General features: G+C 41.2%; 4 protein-coding genes across 6 annotated transcripts; 3 read left to right on the top strand and 1 right to left on the bottom strand.

The window, feature by feature from the left end:
* The first annotated feature begins 1,136 nt into the window (after positions 1 to 1,136).
* Positions 1,137 to 8,161, top strand: LOC128264658 (mucin-7). 2 transcript variants are annotated; one of them, XM_053000264.1, is made up of 4 exons: positions 1,138 to 1,470; positions 2,870 to 3,077; positions 6,796 to 7,092; positions 7,162 to 8,161. In XM_053000264.1, exons 2-4 carry the CDS (start codon positions 3,033 to 3,035, stop codon positions 7,963 to 7,965), a joined length of 1,146 nt encoding a protein of 381 aa, XP_052856224.1. In that variant the 5' UTR covers positions 1,138 to 1,470; positions 2,870 to 3,032; the 3' UTR covers positions 7,966 to 8,161. The 2 variants fall into 2 exon arrangements, with proteins under 2 accessions (XP_052856225.1, XP_052856224.1); XM_053000265.1 differs by lacking the exon at positions 2,870 to 3,077 and having other exon boundaries at positions 1,137 to 1,470.
* Positions 8,162 to 10,035: 1,874 nt separating this feature from the next.
* On the top strand, positions 10,036 to 10,652 carry LOC128264659 (NADH dehydrogenase [ubiquinone] 1 alpha subcomplex subunit 7). The gene is made up of 2 exons (XM_053000266.1): positions 10,036 to 10,196; positions 10,306 to 10,652. Exons 1-2 carry the CDS (start codon positions 10,134 to 10,136, stop codon positions 10,552 to 10,554), a joined length of 312 nt encoding a protein of 103 aa, XP_052856226.1. The 5' UTR covers positions 10,036 to 10,133; the 3' UTR covers positions 10,555 to 10,652.
* A 123-nt stretch (positions 10,653 to 10,775) lies between these two features.
* On the bottom strand, positions 10,776 to 16,871 carry LOC128264654 (probable cytochrome P450 4d14). Of its 2 annotated transcripts, none has more exons than XM_053000260.1 (3): positions 16,731 to 16,871; positions 12,927 to 13,383; positions 10,776 to 12,270 (listed from the first exon to the last, which is right to left on the bottom strand). In XM_053000260.1, the coding sequence occupies exons 2-3, from the start codon at positions 13,301 to 13,303 to the stop codon at positions 11,355 to 11,357; spliced, it is 1,293 nt and encodes a 430-aa protein (XP_052856220.1). In that variant the 5' UTR covers positions 13,304 to 13,383; positions 16,731 to 16,871; the 3' UTR covers positions 10,776 to 11,354. The 2 variants fall into 2 exon arrangements, with proteins under 2 accessions (XP_052856220.1, XP_052856219.1); XM_053000259.1 differs by lacking the exon at positions 16,731 to 16,871 and adding an exon at positions 13,998 to 14,648.
* On the top strand, positions 16,221 to 20,468 carry LOC128264644 (uncharacterized). Its single transcript, XM_053000241.1, has 9 exons — positions 16,221 to 16,535; positions 16,748 to 17,134; positions 17,256 to 17,325; positions 17,385 to 17,953; positions 18,014 to 18,346; positions 18,676 to 18,909; positions 18,966 to 19,422; positions 19,490 to 20,031; positions 20,090 to 20,468. The coding sequence occupies exons 1-9, from the start codon at positions 16,250 to 16,252 to the stop codon at positions 20,425 to 20,427; spliced, it is 3,216 nt and encodes a 1,071-aa protein (XP_052856201.1). The 5' UTR covers positions 16,221 to 16,249; the 3' UTR covers positions 20,428 to 20,468.
* The last annotated feature ends 17 nt before the right edge of the window (positions 20,469 to 20,485 follow it).

The raw sequence follows: 20,485 nt of genomic DNA, 5'->3' as shown, positions 1-20,485 counted from the left end.
ATCAGCGCGTTACATGAACCTCCGATCGAAACGAGACCCGACCATCAGCATACCGTTAGATGGTCGGTCTATTTCGGGTCTTCACTTCACTGTATGTGTATGTGTGCGAGGGGGGAGGGGGGCGAAAAAGGAGGCGGGGCAGGGCGACCGCTTCCGGTTTTTCCCAAGAGCATTACGAACGGCACGAGCGTTGCATCGCTGATTCGATTTTCACTTCTTTTGCGATTCCCACACGCTGCCACACCGAGCGAAAAATTATATAGCTTTCAAGCTGGGATTTAGACAAATGCTAAAAAAATGCTACTTATTAATTTGTTCCCTTTTAAAAATCCTTCTTATTTTTTCTTTTTATACAATTTTAAAATGTCAGAATTAACATTCAATTATTCTTTAGATTTTTCTAAATACTTTGTAAATTTTTGTTAAAAGTATTTAAACAAACATAAATATTCTTAAAAAAACCATATAATATAATAAAAATGAAATAGTTTATAATTCTTATTAAAAATTGTTCTTTAGAATTAAAAAAGTTATGCTTTAGGTATAATTTTCTAAATTTCAAAACATTCCAAATGCAAATTCATATGATAAATGAAATGATTGGGAGTGTTTTCTCATAGCTAGATATTTGGTCTAATTTTTGTTAAACATTTTTCCCCCAGTGTATCTCTTACTTTGCGCTCTATTCTCTGCGGCTTCTTGGGGGGCAACGAAATCGGAATAAGCATAAGAATATCTGTTCTGCGGTCGAACTCGGAGCCTCCGGCTCAGCGAAGCGCGTAAGCTGGTGTTGATTGAAGAGTGACCCCCGACTACAACTATACATGAATGAATATATTGTTGGCATATATGGCTAAGCAAAACTCCAGCAGGTGCTCCCTTGAACTTGGCACGAATTTCCCTAGGTAGATTTCCAACTTCTGGGAGTTTTTCTCGGGGCAGCTGGTAGAAATGCTAAGAACGGTCTAAAATTAAAAGAAAACGCTGAGAGCATTTTCACAGAGAGCGCGGGAAAACAAAGCAGAAAAGCAGAAAAGCTGAAAATCAGAAAATCAGAAAAGCAGCTGCTTTGCTAGTGTGTGAGTGCCGCAGTATATGTGCCATCGTGGCTATAAAAAGAAAGCGCGATCGCTTTCGGCGCTCACTTTTGGTCCCAGCTACCAAACGGCGTGTACCCTCAAGAGATTCAAAAAATAAGATTTATACCAAACCAATAGCGATCAGATCCAAATCAAGTCAAAACAAAAGACATATAAAACCCGGAACGCAGGCATTCACAATTGAAAGACATTTTTCTTGTTTTTTTTTCCGTTGTTGAATCAAAAAGAAGAAACGTTTTCAAAACAAGTGCATTTTGCATTGTGAGTGGATCGAATCGAAACGGAAAATTGGAAGCCCGACACATCGAGGAATTCCATCTAGCCAAACGCCAAAAATAAGAGCAGATACTTCCCAAAAACCCCAAGAAAAGTGAGTGATAAAACACCAAACAAAAATGAAACACCGGTCAGTGATCAATAATTAAGAACTGGTCACAATTGTGATCTCTAAAATGTTGCCGAAAACTCTGGATACTTAAAAGCCAAAATTCGTGACAAAAAAGCCCCAAAAAAGTTAACTTAATGAAAAACAGTCAACCAATTTACCTCGACACGCTTATATAAATGTTAGATTGTTACTAGAAGCTAATAGATGTTTAAAAATCAGAATCAATCATATATTTGTAAAAAGAAGTACAAAAACCAAATGAAAGTTTTTAGAGCTTATCATATTTTGCTAAAGATGAGTATTTGATTTGAGTATTTCTCGCCAAGTGAACGTTTATTTGCAATCCCTTCTTGTTTAAGGGTTTTGTTTGATATTTTCATACCAAGTTCTTTGTGGTTGATCTGTATCTGCAATGTATAGTTTAAACTTAATATAAAGCCTTCTGCAAATCGGAGGGGTTAATGCACAGCAGTTTCCAGTTAATTCGAAATGGGAAAAACGGCAATGGGCACGAAAGCGAATTCCGGTTCATCTTTCGGGGTCGTACGACTACTATACTGCTTTGCTACTACTCTACCATACTACTATAATACGAGGGGCGCTCAAAAGTTCAGGCCTAACGGTCTCTTTGCGCTTTGTTTTGCTTTTGTTTTTGCTTCACTCTTCACTGATAAAAAAACGTAGTAAATTTATATATCATACTCAATTTAAACATTATTCGGTTTGATTTTGACCCATTGTGGTGTTTGGTTATTTTGAAAATAAAATTTGTTAAATATTTCAATTTAATTTTTTTGGCAAAGATTTTGTTAAAACATTTTTTAGTTTAAATTTAAATTAGATTACATTTCAATAAATGCATTTAAAACAAATCTAATATTTTACACGTTAATTGAAATTATGCAATTTGGCATGCATTGTACTTTATATTATTATTATTTGAACTAAAATATGAAATATACAATTTTTAACTATCCACTTTTTTATCAGTGTTCTCTCTTCTCCTCTTCTCCTCACTCCTCTCTGCTTTCTGTTTTTATTTTCCGCTGCTCATCATCTTCTGTAATTTTGTTTTGGGTGGGGATGTGGGTATAACTATGGTCTATGGTCTATGGTATATGGGCATTACGAGTCTGAAACCTGGAACCGTGTATGAACCTCCACGGAGGTCTGGGTCTGGGTCACAAAGGAAATGGTAAACTGGTAAAAAGTAAATAAACGCTGTTTGGCAATTCGCCATAGAAATAAAAACTCATCCACAATGGGCACAGGCACACACACTTCCATTGTTATGAATGTTGTTTGTTGCTAAATTTAATTGGTTTTCTTTCCCATCGTCGGGGCCTTTGTCTCCAACTCTTTTCTCTTTCCGATATTGCAGGCAAAAGTGTTGCGAATTCGCGGTGACAAAAGGCCAAAAGCAAAAAAGGCCAGGCACCACACCACACCACTTTCCGGACCAGTTTGCTCCGCACCACTAATCCACCAACCTGCAAGATCCCAGCCAGAGTCCGGAACCCAATCAGGCCAAGCCCGGCGGAATTATGACGGACGTATCGCACGAATTGGGTGCCCTGCGCTTCGTGGTGGTGAGTAATTTGGATATTTTTATATATATATAGTAATCCCAAAGGATCATCAGTTCTTCAAAAAGTTACCAAACTCCTTTCCAAAATGTCAAACATAAAGTACATATTTGTCTAATTTCTTCACCAACAATAAAATTCTTCACCCACTGTTTTGGTAATCGTGAGTAAATTAAGCATCAAAATTGGATACTTATTAATTCTTACTGATCATTGCTACCCAATTTAATTTAATTTAAAAAAAACAATCTGATATGTGGATATGTGTCAAATATGGTGCTAAATTATTAATGAAGTATTGTTGATTTAGAAAATAAAATCAAAATAAAATATTTAACACACTTATAAGCTACGTTTAAATACATAATTTTTAATTTAAATGAAATGAATAAACATTTAAAGCAACATTGGCGTCAAGATACAAAACTTGGGAAAATCGAAAAATCTAGGAGAAATATTTTAAATTCCTGATAAAACAACTAGTTGCAGGAAAATAGCTTTGGCAAATAATGGTTACAAATATTGAGATACTTTCATGAAAAGCAAATACTGCCAGCAAAAGCTTCTCGAAAATACTGTCTAAAAACACTAGAGCCAGAAAATAAAAAAGGGATTGGGATTAAGATTTGAAGGCATGTTTGGAATGCCGCACTGGGAACTATAAAAAGATCGCAACAACTCAAACCACAATGTGTTATTTTTTTCGCTCGCACATCTCGTGCGACAAATGCCCGAAAATTATTTATGCGCAGAAAACCACAAGAAATGCGTGAGGAGCAAGAATAAAACCAAACAAAAAAAAAAAAATATAACGAAAAATGCCAAGATATATATTAATGCAAATGGCCAGAATAAATGTCAAGCGAAAGCCGCGAGAAAATGTCTGGACAGTTTCCAACAGCATGATTAAAAATCATTAGGATTGAAATGATATAAAGAATTTCAGCCTGCAAACAAAACAATAACAAAGCGGAGACGGGATTTTTCTTTTTGTTGAAATTTGTTGTTGCTGTATTTGTTTTAATTTGTCGCCACATGAATTGCCAAAATATACACACCCCTACTTCTACTTTGCTCACTATGTACAGCTGCGGTCAAGATAATAGTAACGAGACAATTTAAGTGTTCAAAAAGGCATACGAACTCTTTTCTTTAATTTGTCGTAATGCTTACTTACAACCTTTTGATATTGTTTTAGTTTTTCAAGGAAAATGAAAACTGATATATATTCCTTAAAATACTTTTCTATATACTGTAGTAAACGTTTTCATAGCAGTTTAAGAAAAGACCACTGTTTATTTATTTAAGCCCTATTTACTTAATAGTAAATATAAATATTACAAAAATATAAACAAAATTTTTAAAAGTTCCTGATAAATTATTTTTGTTTGCCGTTTCTTACAAAACTACTACTATTTTGACCGCAACTGTATATAGACGAATATAACGTATAGAACGTACAGCACGAAAGATCAAAACACGGAAAAATTCTTGGCAATGACCATCGAAATAGCAATGCTGAATATGCATAGACACCCATACTTGTCCGTAGTGTCCGTCCGTATAGAGACTATATGGCCGTAGATATGTAGATACAAAATGCGCAGACTTCGCGAGAGTGACAACGGCGCCGACAAATAGATCCGTAAAACAGAAGACGACGTAACCAATTCGCCGGACGCGGACCCAGAATCGGCCAGCTGCAGCTGAAAATGTTACCAAAAAAACACAATAATATCCGTTTCAGTTTCTATATAATTTATTTAGCAGCATAAATCATAATAAATATCCTATGGGTTCGACACAATGTCACGTATATTTTAAATGTTAATGGGGAGTTTTTTAAATTCTATTATTTTAGAAATTTTTATCAATATATAATATTCAATAAATACTAAATGCCTTCTGGATTGGTAAGAAATAGTATATTAAAATGTTTTTAAAAATTGATTTAAATGCTAATTTACATATAAATAAGCAAAACATATCAAATTTTAACCTATTCATGAATTATTTTGTTGAGAAATTTTGATGAAAACCTCCCACAATTGTTAACTAATTTCGCATTTCTTTGGGTTCCTTGGGTCGTTGGCTTTTCACAGTTGTTTCCCATTGCATTTAGAGATCGGTGGACCTTGTTTACAATATAAATTTCGTTTTTATCGCCCCCAACAACTGGAGAAGCTGCTTCCCAGCACTTGCGGCGACGAAATTAAAATTTCGAAACTAATTTCCATGGACAATTTTATGCATTTTTCCCAGACTTTCTCCCCGCGGGTGAAGAAAAAATAAAACAAAAACTCTCCCCAGCGGCCAAAAAGCCAAAAAGCCAAGTTGCCAGGTTCTGGCCGCTTTTCATTCATCGTTGTGTTTATTTTTAAACGTTTTTGCTTTCGCCTGTGTGATATGAATGAAATTCGCCTGATTGACGAATTTTTGGATATTGATCAAAGAGAGAAAAATTCGAATCGTCATTGCGGGCGTTGCCAAAATGGCAAATTATATAAGTATCGGCGGAAAGAGTCAATAATATTTGCCTTTGCCTATATTATTCATTCATGTCTATGGGCAACTCGATCAGGGACTCCACTCTTGATTCGGCCCCATAAATATTAATAATCAAGATAATAAACATCCAGCTAGTGGCGAAAATTGGCCGTGAAGGTCATTCCTGTTTTGTTTTTGATTTTCATGAATATCTTTCGCTTTTATTTTTTGCTGTAGGAAGTGGGCATTCATACCTATATATATACACTTGTATATATATATACATATATGTATATATTTAGTTGTTCGTCAAAGAGTGCTGCCCCGCCCACACATTGCCCGCTGTTTGTCCGCCCCGTTTTTTTTCCCGCAGATGCTTTTATTTATGACCACGACATTTGCGCATTCCTTTGCTGCTGCTGTGGTTCACGGCGCGGGAATCTTGCACTTATTAGATTAAAAATTACACAAAATGTAAGAACCGCTGTTATTTAATTGCGGATAATTAAATTTCCCGGTGGGAACTTGTTCGAGCAAGTTGTAGTATTTGAAAGCCATTAATTGCGCGCCCAGTGGATGAGTTGGCAACGCGGGAACTACTGCTTGCATTTAAGCTGTGGACTTGCAATGTAACCGAACTATTTTTTAAAACAATTCTAAACGAAATTTGGTGGAAGCTTTCCGAGAATTACAACCTTTGTTCGATTTTCAGAAATATCTACTTAACGTTGCATCATTCAAGTTTTGTGGGCTTAATTTGCGATATATTAGGTCGTACATACAGAGGCAAAACAAATAGTTTACAATACAATGTTTTAAACAATTTACTTGATTAAAATTACTTTAAAGATGTTATTAATTTTAATGCAAACTCAATTAAAAGCATTTGGGCTGGAGATACCAAATTGAAAAATAAAATAAGGCTTGAGATGAATTGAACTTCAAAATTAAGCAATTGTTGGCAACGCGGCTAACTGACAAGACAAGCAGTATTAGCAGACTGTCCGGCAACTCCGCCCTAAAGTTAAATTTGAATTTTGGCATCCTTTTATTACGTTGTCAACAAACGAATAGTTGGCAACGCGGCCAACTGACAAGACAAGCAGTTTTAGCAGCCTGTCCGGCAACTCCGCCCTAAAGTTCAATTTAAAGTTTGGCTTCCTTTGGTAATATTTTGAAAATCCTTAAAGAAACCTTTTTAAAAACGGCTTTTTGTCCACTTATCCACTTGCAGGACTCACCGCTGTCCTCCAAGGTAGCCATGTTCAACAACCAGGCCACGCAGCACAAGCAGTCGCAGCTGCTAAATCCCTTCTCCCAGGACGGACGCGCCTCCTCGCCGAAGCCCACATTCTCAAAGGATCAGTATGGCAAGCCACTGGCCGGCAGCCTCACAGAGATGCGTGGCCAGAAGGCCAACATCCATGTGATGAAGGAGATGCTGGAGCTGTGCCAGATCATCAATTCGGAGGGCTACGACGTCAAGGACGAGCCCACCATGCGCGTGATTCCCTTCGGCGAGCTGTTCAATGTGAGTAGCGCTCGGTTGCCCCCTAATCCTGCATTCCTAATCCTAATCCTAATCCACCCACCCCCGCAGATATACAACTACATCTCCGACAAGGTGGTAGGCATCCTGTTACGCGCCCGGAAACACAAACTAGTGGATTTCGAGGGCGAGATGCTGTACCAGCGGCGGGATGACAATGTCCCAGTGTTCCTGCTGAAGCCCATCAAGGAAATCCGCAGCGAGATGGACGCCAAGATCGAGGACATCAAGCGGGCGGCCAGTCCGGCGCCACCGCAGTCCACCTCGGTCTTGATGGATCGCAGTGCCCACGAGCAGAATCTCAAATCGAGGACTCCCTCGCCGGCGGTGGGCAAGTCGGCCAAGGCCAAGTCCGCATCGCCTGCGCCGGCGACTAAGGCTCCAGCTCCAGCTTCAGCTCCAGCCCAAACTCCAGTGGCTACTCCTGCTTCAGAGCCTGCTCCTCCAGCAGAAACAACTCCTGCTCCTGCTGCTGCTGCCGAATCCACTCCAGCAGCAGCTCCTGCTCCAGCTTCCGCTGAGATCAAGCCAGTGGCGTCGGCAGTGCCTGATCTTGCGTCTGTGGCTGTGATAGTCACGGAAGCACCACCACCACCAACCACCACAGAGGAAGTCACACCAGCAACCATCAGCGAGCCACCGCATACGGAGGAGGCAGTTGCTCCAGTTGCTCCAGCTGCTCCAGTTTCTCCAGCCGCCGATGAATTGCCCACTATTGTGATCGAAGCCACCGCCGAGTTCGTGCGCACCGTCAGCGTGGAGCAGCTGGCGCCCAGTCCCGAAACCTCAATCCAATCCCAATCCGAATCCCAATCCGAATGCCAATCCTCGCCAGACGAGTCCACGCCCGCCTAAGTCGGAGGATTGGGGACTAAGACTACGAAGGATTCAGAATGAAGGATGAAGGAAGGACCATCCCCTTGGAACCGTTTTGAAAGGAACTCTCGCAACTACTAAAGCGGCAGCTTTAAATTGCAGTAGTTTAGTTTACGGCGTACTTAGTTTAATTTACAATTAGAGCAACACAACACTGAAGACAGAATATCGAGAATATCGACAGCGATTATTTATTTATTTATATGTATATCCGTATCCATAAACATATCCATTAACGGACACGACCAAAGGAGCTAGTTTCCTCAATTTTGTAATCATTACTCTATGGAAATTAATTCAAGTTTTCCACACACACACACAAGTTGGGAAAGTGCAAAGCGATATAATTTTAATAAAATAAATACACGTACATAGACACAGTAGAAAAAAAATTGGATTTTTTGTGTCCCATAAATTAGGTTTTTCTTTCTGTCAGTACTTTTGGCAAAAATACGCATCTTTCTATGTACATATGGTTTTTTTTTATAAAAAAAACAGATACTTCTAAAGTCTTTGACACAAAAGTGTTTGGATTTTTGCAGCTTAACAAAATTATTTCTGAAGAGTCTTTTTGTTGTAACTTTGCCAAAATGAGACCCAAAGTCAAAAGAGTTGCTATTTTGAACAGCTGGCAACCCATACCATCCATCCCTGATCGATTGAAAACAATTAATTTAGTTTTGACAAAAAACCGAATTTTGAAAAACGTTTTTTGACAAATTTATTTATGTCCAAATTTCTGACTTTTTTGTAAGGGGGTACATCATAATTTTTTGCAGAAATTTGAAAATCTGAAAAAATTTTAACTGTGAATGCCATTTAATTGGAAATTTTATTACGAATTCAACGGTGTATGGCATTCTAACATTTGACCATTATTTCCCAGGGTTTTGACACAAAAACCAAGTTTTTAATGTGTTTTTGGGTTTTTTAGCGATTTTTCAAACAAAATTATTTCTGAAGAGTCTTTTTGTTGTAACTTTGCCAAAATGAGACCCAAAGTCAAAAGAGTTGCTATTTTGAACAGCTGGCAACCCATACCATCCATCCCTGATCGATTAAAAACAATTAATTTAGTTTTGACAAAAAAACCGAATTTTGAAAAACGTTTTTTGACAAATTTATTTATGTCCAAATTTCTGACTTTTTTGTAAGGGGGTACATCATAATTTTTTGCAGAAATTTGACAATCTGAAAAAATTTTAACTGTGAATGCCATTTAATTGGAAATTTTATTACGAATTCAACGGTGTATGACATTCTAACATTTGACCATTATTTCCCAGGGTTTTGACACAAAAACCAAGTTTTTAATGTGTTTTTTGGGTTTTTTAGCGATTTTTCAAACAAAATTATTTCTGAAGAGTCTTTTTGTTGTAACTTTGCCAAAATGAGACCCAAAGTCAAAAGAGTTGCTATTTTGAACAGCTGGCAACCTATATTATCCATCCCTGATCGATTGAAAACAATTAAATTAGTTTTGACAAAAAAACCGAATTTTGAAAAACGTTTTTTGAAAAATTTATTTATGTCCAAAATTTGAAGATTTGGACTCCAAAGTCAGAAATTTGGTAAGGGGGTACATCATCATTTTTTGCAGAAATTTGAAAATCTGAAAAAAATTTACCTCTGAATGCCATTTAATTGGAAATTTTATAACGAATCCAACAGTATATGACATTCTAACTTTTGGCCATTGTTTACCAGGCTTTAGATACAAAAACTTATTTTTTTACGGTCTTTTTGGGTTTTTGGAGAAATAAGGAAATAAAACATATTTAAAGAGTCTATTCGTTGTAACTTGGCCAAAATAAGACGCATAGCCAAACAGTGACTGTTTGATTCAGCTGATTCAAATTTAAAAGAAAATTGATAAGTTGGTAAGGGGTTACATTTTAATGGAAATTTTTTTTTTAATTTAAAAATTGAAAACTACATAAATAGAACAATGCATCTATGATAAAAATATATTAAACGAATTATTTTTAAGTTTTGAACGCTGTTTTAGCGGCAAGCGAAGTGTGGCCACAGCGCGCTTTTTTGAAGCGTTCCGGTATTTTGGGTGGAAAACCAGAAGGGCACACTTAAAAATTGGTGTTTCTTGTGGAAATAATTTAGTAGCAAATAAACAAATTAAATCTCTCAGGATGTCTGCCCTGCGCCGTGACGTTTCGCCCTTGATCCAGCGCATCCGGGCCTTCCTGCTGGGCGTAAGTACTCCGGTCACTGGGACAACAACGCCGGATAACACAATTCGCCGGTTATGTAAGACGGGACATGGGAACCTCTGATTAAACCGGATTATAATCACAATTACAGCGGGAACACAACCTGGCGCTGCGTTTCGAGGACGGACTGGCCGACCGCACCCAGCCGCAGCCGGAGATTCCGGACGGACCGTCGCACCTGCACTCGGCCAACTACTACTGCCAGCGGGATGCCCGCCGCGAGGTCTTCCCGCCCATCGACCTGGTGGAGCAGCAAAAGCAGCTGGCGGCGGATGCCGGAGGAGCGGCGAAGGCCACCTCCCAGCTGCCAACTCCGGGCAAGGTCTACGGCTGGGACTAATGGCCCCCGGATGGCCATGGTCTTTCCACGGGAATCGCCTTTGTTTTTGAGTTGTAGTTCGAGCCGGTTAAAGCTAATATAGAATCCATTCAAGTCGAGGACGAAGTGCGTGCAGGCTGTGTACAGTGATGGAGGGTCAAGATCTAGATAGGATTTATTCCCCTTTGCTGATTTCAATGTCTTTTGCCGAATTCTGTTATTCATGTTATGTTCTATGATAATTATTAAATCAAATCAATTTTATTTCATAGTCCTAAATATATTAAAGTCTAGTTAATTTGACAATTAATATTCTCTTTAACAAGTTTGTCCATTTTAGCCTTAAAGATCTGATATTTTTGTGCCTGTAGTTTCTTACTTATAATCTACAATGTTGGTGGGACGAGATCTAGATAGAATTTATTCCCATTTGCTGATTTAAAAAAGGAATATCTATGGTTTTCTTTAATCTATTCTGATTTGTATATGCTATGACAATTATTACACCTAGTCAATTTCGTTAAAGTCCCTTTATTGTAGTGCAAATTTATATTTCTCGTAATTCTGTTTCTTAAAAATAAGCTTTGAAAATCTAAGGTTTGTTCAATTGTTGTACCCTACTTTTAATCTATTTTGGCATCACCTTCAGAAGATATTGAACTCAGTAATCTTATACCTCAACTCCAAAGACTTTAAATCCCCACTCATGAGAAAACCGAGTGCCATTCATCACTGGACATTGCCATGTACAAGTAGTTTATTGAAATATTTACAGAGTTAAAACTAGTTAAAAAAAAATGAAGACGACCACCCAGGAACACCTAATAGACTCGCGGCTTGATGCCACAGTTGATACCCGTGGAGGAGCGCAGGATGAGGTTCAGCACCGGCTGCACATCCTTGCCGAGGGGCAGCAACTCGAAGTGGCGCACCATTTTGCTGATCGAGCTCTTCATCTCCAGCATGGCGAACTTCTGGCCGATGCAGTTCCTCGGCCCGGCGGAGAAGGGAGTGTAGGCGAAGGGATTGACCTCGCCCTTGCGCTCCATGCTGAATCGCTCCGGCTGGAATTTCTCCGGCTCGGGGAAGTAGTCGGGATCGCGCTGGGCATGGTATATCAGGATGATCACGTCGGAGTTCGCGGGTATCAGCTTGCCGTCCAGCACGGTGTCCTCGGTGATGTGGCGTCCGATGAGCGGCACCGCGGGAAACAGGCGCAGCGATTCTTTGATCACGCACTCCAAGTACTTGAGTTCGCCCAGGAGCTGCATGCTGACGGGCGCGGACTTGTCGTCACCGATCACATCCCGAATCTCCTGGAAGACGCGGGCCTGGACCTCCGGATAGCGGGCCAGCAGGTAGCAGGTGTAGGCGATGCTGCTTGTCGTGGTGTCGTGCCCCTCGAACATGAAGGTGTCCACCTCCTCGCGGATGTCGTCGTTGCTCAGCGGTGCTCCGTCGATGGAGGACTGCAGGAGCACGTCCAGCAAGGCCAGGCGCCGCTTCTGACCCACATCGTTCAAGGGGGCAGCGTTGACATTGCCATTTGCGCCTCCTCCTTCGGCAATCGATTTCTGGAGAAGATCGCGACGCTCGGTGATTACCTTACTGGTGAAGTCGTGCATGTTCTTCACAGCATCGTTCAGTTTGGTGAACAATTTGGGATAGAAGAGCTTCATGGAGGGATCCGTGCGCTGCAGGGGATTCATGAAGCGTTCGGCCAACATGGCAGAGGCACTAGAATACACACATGTATTATAGGTTTTATTTTAAAAATCACAATACAATGAATTGAAATGATTATTCTCTTTAAGAATTATGAAAAAAAAACAAATATATTTTAAAAATAACTATTTTTTGTACAAAAAAGTGCTCAAAGTAAAACTCATTTTGAAACTGCGGCTTCTGTGTGCTGAGTTTCGACGATATTTTAGCTGAGATCTGTTAAAACGACTTTAAAGTACCACTTTCGCAAAATATTTTTTATTGTAAAGTTAAATAATAACCAATATTGAAAAATGGTCCTGTCTAAGTTCGTTTCATTCGATTCAAGGCCTTTTCACAAACATTGTCGAAAATCTGTACACAGAAGCCGCACTTCCAAAATAGGTGTTAATTTGAGCGATATATTATATTATATATGTATATCGCTCATCATTTTTTTTTAGTATCTTTTTTTTTTATCAAAACAATTATTGAAAAGTGTGTTTTTTAAAATAACTCAAAAATAATTATTATTTTTAAATAACATAAAAAATTAAATTCATAAGTCTTGAAGAAAATGATTGTTTGTGTATGATTCGATTCAAAAATTTCATGAATAATCATGTAATTTGCAGTCCCTAAAATTGATAACATATAGATGCTAAGAAATATGTAGAAGGGGCACTCACGTTTTCACCGACTGAACGTAGGGAAAGTCCGGCTGAAGCTGGGCATTGATCTTCACACCCATCGCCGTTTCCGCAATTATGTCCAAGGCGCACAGGCAGGCCACCGGGAACATGTTGATTACCGTCTTGCCATCCGCCCGGTCGTACAGCTGCTGCACCATAGTGGCGCTCTGCTGGTCAAAGACCTCCACAAAGTCCTCCAGGATCTTGAAGTGGAAGGTGGGTGTGATGATCTTCCGGCGGCGGAACCACTTCTTTCCCTTGCTTACGAGCAGGCCCTCGCCCAACCAGCTGTGGAGCAGCCCGTACAGATTGTTCTTCTGGATGGTCTGCTGGTTGCTCATGATCGCCTCGATCATCTTGGGATCGGCGGTCATGAAGCCACGTTCGCCCAGTATCTGAATCTGGATGTTCTTGCCGAACTCTGCGATCAGTCGGAATTGCAGATCGAAGACAGCTGCAAGACACACAAATGGGTTGGTTTTTGTTTAACTACTTTCAAGGTCTTTTTGAGTCATGATTTCGTAAAAGTTAATTTTCAAACTATTATTTAATTATTTATAAATAAAAACACTATTAATTGCTTTTCTAAACATCGGGAAGTCCTAAAATCTTGAAAATTGTTATTTGAATTAATAATTAGAACATTATTATTTGCATTGCTAAACATTGTTTTAATATCTCCAGAAATTTGAAAGTCGATCTTTCATTGATGATTTTTTATTATTTTAAAACTAATCGTTTAAAATCTCTAAAAAAAACTAGAGATTGAGTCTAATTAATTCTCAACTTGAGGAACAGTTTTTCGACTAAGTACTGCTTTTGGTCATGATCTATAATTATAAATTAGTTTAAAATGTGTAAATCCCAGATTCTTTAAAATTACTTTCAAAATAAGTCTTGGCACTTAAATTTTGGATTTCTAAAAATGGTTTTAAAAACGCCAAAAAACTCAGAGCATTTCATATTTGAAGAGAATTACTTACGAACTTTATAGTTTTTATAACAAACAATCTTGTTGAACTGTTTGGTTGACCTAGTACTTGTTATCTATGGCTGGTCATAACCTACTTTTGGGTGACTCCTTGATCATCATGAGAGCATTGCCGATCAGGGGATAGCGCCTGGGTCCCCGGATTCCAGCGGCGGCGTACATTTTGTTGTGACGTCTGTTCCGCAGATAGTCCCACACGAACACCGTGGTCAGGAGGATCGCAAAGATCTCCAGATACATGGCTGCTCTTTTTCGGGACTGGATTGGACTGAATTGGGATCGGGATTGATTCTATCTAACGGCTGGCACCGTTTGCCATCGACTAGTTGGTTCTGTTTGGCGGCGGGGCTGTTTTGTAGCCAGCACGGATTGCGATAAGGCGACCACAATCAGTGGACTGAAGCCGAAAAGCAAGGCAAAGGCCAAAAAATACGAATGGGGTCAAAAAAACCAGGGAACATCATAGTAGTTGAATTTCTATGGATGATGGAGGGAATCTCCTCTTCAAGATGATCTCCAAGGATCGGTAGTGGTTCGTTGACTCACATTCCCGATAAATGAAACAGAAATGGCACCTTCATCGTATCTCAAGGCTTCTCCCACTATCGGAAGACTAAGTTTTCGGATTGATACGGACGTGGTTCCGCCCCCGCCTTGGATAACAACCGGGAAAAGTCGCATAGCCCATGCCTTATCTGACCATACATACATATGTACATATGTATATTATAGAAGTGCAAGAGTGTCAGGGTATAGCTTCTGATTAGATCGGAAGCCAACGCGTGGGACCAAAAACGGGAAAAAAAAATATATATATATACATATATATATGGTTTATAAATTAAAAAACTTAAGCTTTAAAAGAAGCTATGCAATTTTCATATTTTTAAATTTCTTCCAATATACCAAACAATTGATGTGATTAACAATAAAAACAAACCATTAACTTGGGGATTCCCCAAAAATTGTGAATCATGAAATTCTGTAAATTAAAATGTTATAAAAAATATCTTTAATTAAATAGACCAAAAATTAAAACTTATATTTTTATTTATTAATGTTAAGATTGCCTTTTCAAAAGCTGAAAACTATGCAATTAAAAATGCAATGTTTAAGTTCTCTTAGAATCCCCCTCTCTTAATTTTATAAGACGCATTCAGAGATTAGAAATTACTCAGGGAATCGCTCGGAAGCTGTACTACAAACAGGTTAAGCTAGAACTCTCTGAAAAGTGTAAACAATCATTTGTCATTGCTACTTAACTTGGGCCCCATTTATGTACATATAAGTGCCGAAATATCGGTAGTGCCTAGAACTAATCAGAGCAAATCGATTTTGATGATTTTTAAACGACTTCCATTTAACTTATCAATACATTTGATTACAAATGTTGTTTGCTTTTCTTTGCCATATTTTTTGAATGTTTTGGCAATGTAATTCGGAATCGGCATAGCTTATAATAAATATTTTATAATCTGCCAGATCGAGCTTTAGATCCAGTATTTTGATTTGCTGAATAAGCATGACGGGCGACTTTGATAAGAACTCCCAGCTGCCTGGTAATCATGATTAAACAACGAACTCGACTTGAGTGCATTCTTTGAAGTAAGATAAGCTAACAATACAAGATCTTGGAATTTGTTGTTCAAGTTATACATGTATACATAGATGTTCGATAAATTTGACTTTTGTAATGCGTTTCATTAGCACAAATACATTACTGATAAGAAGGTGTAGTTGTTCGAGCGACAAATATATCATTTGAAAATAATGTGCGGGTCCAATGAGGCATAGAAATAAAGGCTTAATCGATGTGAGTTTTATAAAACATTTTAATATATGTATGTACTTATCTATGAAAATTAGCTTGATGTTAAAAATTCTCATTTGGTTGGGATTTTTTGGGTTTTTTGTTTTCTAAAGTATTATGTACATTTTTAAATAAATATATATTTTAGTAATTTAAGGATATGATATTATATAACTAAAACCACAAGCTTTCAGTGAGTTTTTATAGAGCCATAACATAAACTCTTTAGTTTATTTGTGAAAGTGATCAAGGAATTTTAAATAATTTATACTCCATTTGGTAAACGATTATTATTTTAAACTATTCCTTTTTTTGGCCGAAGAAGACTAAATTATGGCTTTTAATGTCCACCCAAGCAAGATCTTTCGAAAAAAAAAACTACGATCATCATGACTAGGCTATAAACTCTAGTTTGGCTCGATTCGTTAATAGTTCTTTGCTTTTGCCTACTGGAAACAGCCCACTGCAAAAAGTAGATTACCAGACCAGGTTCTCTTACGCCCCGGTTCTCTCTTACGGATGCCAGCTGGGGGTGGATTCCAGATAAAGAGCCCCCAAAGCGTGGCGGGAGATAAAGAATCGCTTTCATTACTTATAGTTCATACGTTCAGTTGTGAATCATTCGTCGACCGCTGCACAATGCTGGCTGCTGCGGGTCTGCTTCTCCTGGTAGCGTTCGCCACACTTCTGGTGTGGGATTACTTTTGGCGGAAGCGGCGCAACGATATGCTGCACTATATGCCGGGGCCGCCACCACTTCCCCTGCTGGGAAACGTCCTCATGTACCGCGGCCTGAATGCTGAGCGTGAGTTCTCATTTTCCTTTCATTTGTATGATAAACAATTATAATATAATATTGGAAAACCTTTTTATCTACATTCATTTCAAATTGTTTCCTAAAAAACCGTTAAGATTTGAATTGATACAAAAAATTACAAATTACAAATTTAGAGTTAATATATTTAAGTTAAAAACGTTAGTAAGCATAGTATAATCTCACCTCATTTCGGTCCGTAGAAATCATGGACTTTGTGATGAAGAATCAGCGCAAGTACGGTCACCTCTACAAGGTGTGGGTTATCCACCAGCTGGCCGTGTTCTCCACGGATCCTCGAGACATTGAGTTTGTGCTAAGCAGCCAACAGCACATCACCAAGAATAATTTGTACAAGCTGCTCCATGGCTGGCTGGGCGAGGGATTGCTGATGAGCACGGGGAGGAAATGGCACGGTCGGCGGAAGATCATCACGCCCACGTTCCACTTTAAGATCCTGGAGCAGTTCGTCGAGATTTTTGATCAGCAGAGCGGCGTGATGGTGGAGCAACTTCAATCCAGGGCCGATGGCAAGACGCCCATCAACATTTTTCCGGTGGTGTGTTTAACTGCCCTGGACATCATTGCAGGTAAGATGATGTGGTATTCTACTTACTTAGGGTCTGTAATATACATAGAGCCATTATTAGGCCTAGGAAAAATTAAAAGCTCTAAAGTTAATTACCTTAACACATTCTTTTTTTCTTTAAGAAACTGCTATGGGCACCAAGATAAATGCCCAGATGAATCCCAATCTGCCCTACGTAAAGGCTGTCAATGAGTGAGTGTGCTTCTGGTGGGCACGTCCCTTCCTATCTCACTAATCCTTCATTGTGACAGCGTCACCAACATCATGATCACTCGTTTTATCCACGCCTGGCAGCGGGTGGACTGGATTTTCCGGCTGACCAAGCCCTCAGAGGCCAAACGGCAGGATGCGGCCATCAAGGTGATGCACGACTTCACCGAGAACATCATCCGCGAGCGGCGTCACACGCTGGTCAATAGATCGCAAGGTAAGACGACGCCAGAGGAGCAGGTGGAAGATGATCTGGGCCAGAAGCGTCGCATGGCCCTGCTAGATGTGCTGTTGCAGTCCACCATCGACGGGGCTCCATTGAGCGACGAGGACATCCGCGAGGAGGTGGACACCTTTATGTTCGAGGGCCATGACACCACCACCTCGGCCATTTCCTTCTGTTTGTACGAGATCTCCAGGCATCCGGAGGTGCAGCAGCGTCTGGTGCAGGAGATCCGTGAAGTGCTCGGAGAGGAGGATCGTAGGGGTCCAGTTACACTGCGCGATCTGGGTGAGCTGAAGTTCATGGAGAATGTGATCAAGGAGTCGCTGCGTCTGCATCCGCCAGTGCCCATGATCGGCCGTTGGTTCGCCGAGGACGTGGAAATACGTAGGTGGTGGCTAACAATATCCCAGTTCCTCAACTAATCGGACTCCTCTGTATTGTCAGGTGGCAAGCGCATTCCAGCGGGCACAAACTTCACCCTGGGCATTTATGTTCTCCTCCGGGATCCGGAGTACTTTGAGCACCCCGATGAATTTCGACCCGAAAGATTCGAGGCGGATGTTCCGCAGACTCATCCGTATGCCTACATCCCCTTCTCCGCTGGACCAAGGAACTGCATTGGTCAGAAGTTCGCCATGCTGGAGATGAAGAGCACCATCAGCAAGCTGCTCCGTCACTTTGAGCTACTGCCCCTGGGTCCTGATCCCCGGCAATCGATGAACATCGTCCTGCGTTCGGCCAACGGCGTCCATTTGGGCTTAAAACCTCGCGCAGCTTGAGGAGCCTTCTCTTAGCATCTGTGTTTGACTAGAATAAATGTGTATTATGTAATATATTTCTTGGCATTTGAAAGTACTTTTACACTTTATCTAGTTCTGTTCTGCGTTGGTTGATTGATTTGTCACCAGTTGTTGTTGTGGAAAAACAGCTGGCTAGTTCTAGTAGTTCTCCATCTCGCTTAGCTGGGTGCGCCAAGGTGTCGCCGTTTCACTCTGGCCAAAGGCGCACTATTCGAATCGGTTTGCTTATATAAACTTCAGCGCAAAGCTATAAATGACAAGGGCCTGAGCGGTGTATAAATAGGTAATCCGTTTGCGGTGCTCCAGATAAGATTGCCGGCTGTTCGAGAGTCCAAGAGCACTCACACCACACACCGAGTTGCAAGGGGCACAACATGTTGGTGGCTCTGCTGGTGACCCTTCTGCTGGCTCGCCTGGTGGCCTGGCTGCTCCGATTGGCGCTGAAGGAGCTGCGACATCCCCTTCGTGGCGTGGTGCCTAGTGTTTCGAGAGTTCCCCTAGTGGGATCCGCCTGGCAGATGCGCAGTTTCCAGCCAGACAGTGAGTTTAGGTGGAAAGGCATAAGCTTTCTTAATTCCCCTTGATACACATGACAGATCTCCACGAGAAGTTCGCCGAGTACGTGCAGCGTTTTGGACGCAGCTTTATGGGCTCTGTGCTGGGCCACGTGATTGTGGTCACAGCGGAGCCGCGACACATGGATGCTCTGCTGCACAGTCAGCAGCAGCTGAGGAAGGGCACCATGTACCGGGCCCTAAGTGGTTGGCTGGGCAACGGACTGCTCCTGAGCCGCGGCGAGGAGTGGCACACGATGCGCAAGATCATCACGCCTACGTTTCACTTCAGCATCCTGGAGCAGTTCGTGGAGGTCTTTGACAGGCAGAGCAGCAAGTTGGTGCGGCGTTTGGAACCCCTGTCCGCTGGCGAGCAGGCCGTAAACATCTATCCCTACGTGGGTTTGGCTGCTCTGGACATCATCACCGAAACGGCCATGGGGGTGAGTGTGGACGCCCAAGGAGATGCGGATTCCGAGGTGGTGAACGCTGTAAAAGAGTAGGTTGAATGTGCAGTTCTTCATGCTTTTTTAAACTGTCATCTAACATCTTAAATACCCGTTTAGTCTGACGAACATCCTGGCCACTAGGTTCATGAGACCGCATCTTCTGTTTCCCCAGCTCTTTCGGTTGTGCTGGCCCAGTGCTTTCAAGAAACAACGAGCAGGCGTCCACTGCCTTCATCAGTTCACCAATAGAATTATAGAGCAGCGCCGTCTCCGACTGGCCAAGGAGACTCACCAGAACCAAGATCAGGAGCCAGACAAGCGTCACGCACTGCTGGACACTCTGCTGCATGCCACCTTGGATGGACAACCGCTGACCGACAACCAGATCCGCGATGAGGTAAACACCTTCATCTTTGAGGGCCACGATACCACCACTTCGGCGGTGTCCTTCTGTCTGTATCTGCTCTCGCGCCATGAGGCAGTGCAGCAAAGGCTGTTCGAGGAGCTGAAGGAGCACTACGGTCGGGATTTGAACAGGGCCGTGGTCTCCGCTGATTTCGCTGCGCTGCCTTATCTGAATTGCGTGGTCAAGGAATCGCTGCGATTGTATCCGCCGATCCCGGCAGTGGCCCGCTGTCTGGAAAAGGATTTGGCCTTAGGTGAGTGGGATAGTTATGTGCATGAACCACATGATACATACTCTGCAATGCCCGCCAGATGGTGGCCACATTCCAGTGGGCACCAACGTGGTCATACTCCTCTGGCAGCTTCTACGCGATGAATCACTCTTCGCCGATCCCCTGCTCTTCCAGCCGGAGAGGCATCTGGGAGAGGAGGCCTCCAGACTGGGACCCTACAGCTACATACCCTTCTCGGCTGGTCCGAGGAACTGCATCGGCCAGAAGTTCGCTCTGCTGGAGATGAAAACCATGGTGACCAAGCTGATGCGGCACTACCAGTTGCTGCCTATGGGTGCGGATGTGGAGCCGTCCATCAAAATTGTGCTTCGGTCGAGAAGCGGCGTTAATTTTGGGCTGCGGCAGCGGTTGTACTGATATTTTGTGATTCTTGAATTAAATGAAACATTTAAGTATCAGCTGGCGCCATAACGGT

The sequence above is a fragment of the Drosophila gunungcola genome, unplaced genomic scaffold (genome assembly GCF_025200985.1).
Source record: "Drosophila gunungcola strain Sukarami unplaced genomic scaffold, Dgunungcola_SK_2 000076F, whole genome shotgun sequence".
NCBI classification, from domain to species: Eukaryota; Metazoa; Arthropoda; class Insecta; order Diptera; family Drosophilidae; genus Drosophila; species Drosophila gunungcola.
Note: the sequence above shows the minus strand (reverse complement) of the source record. Positions and strands in the feature narration are given on the sequence as shown.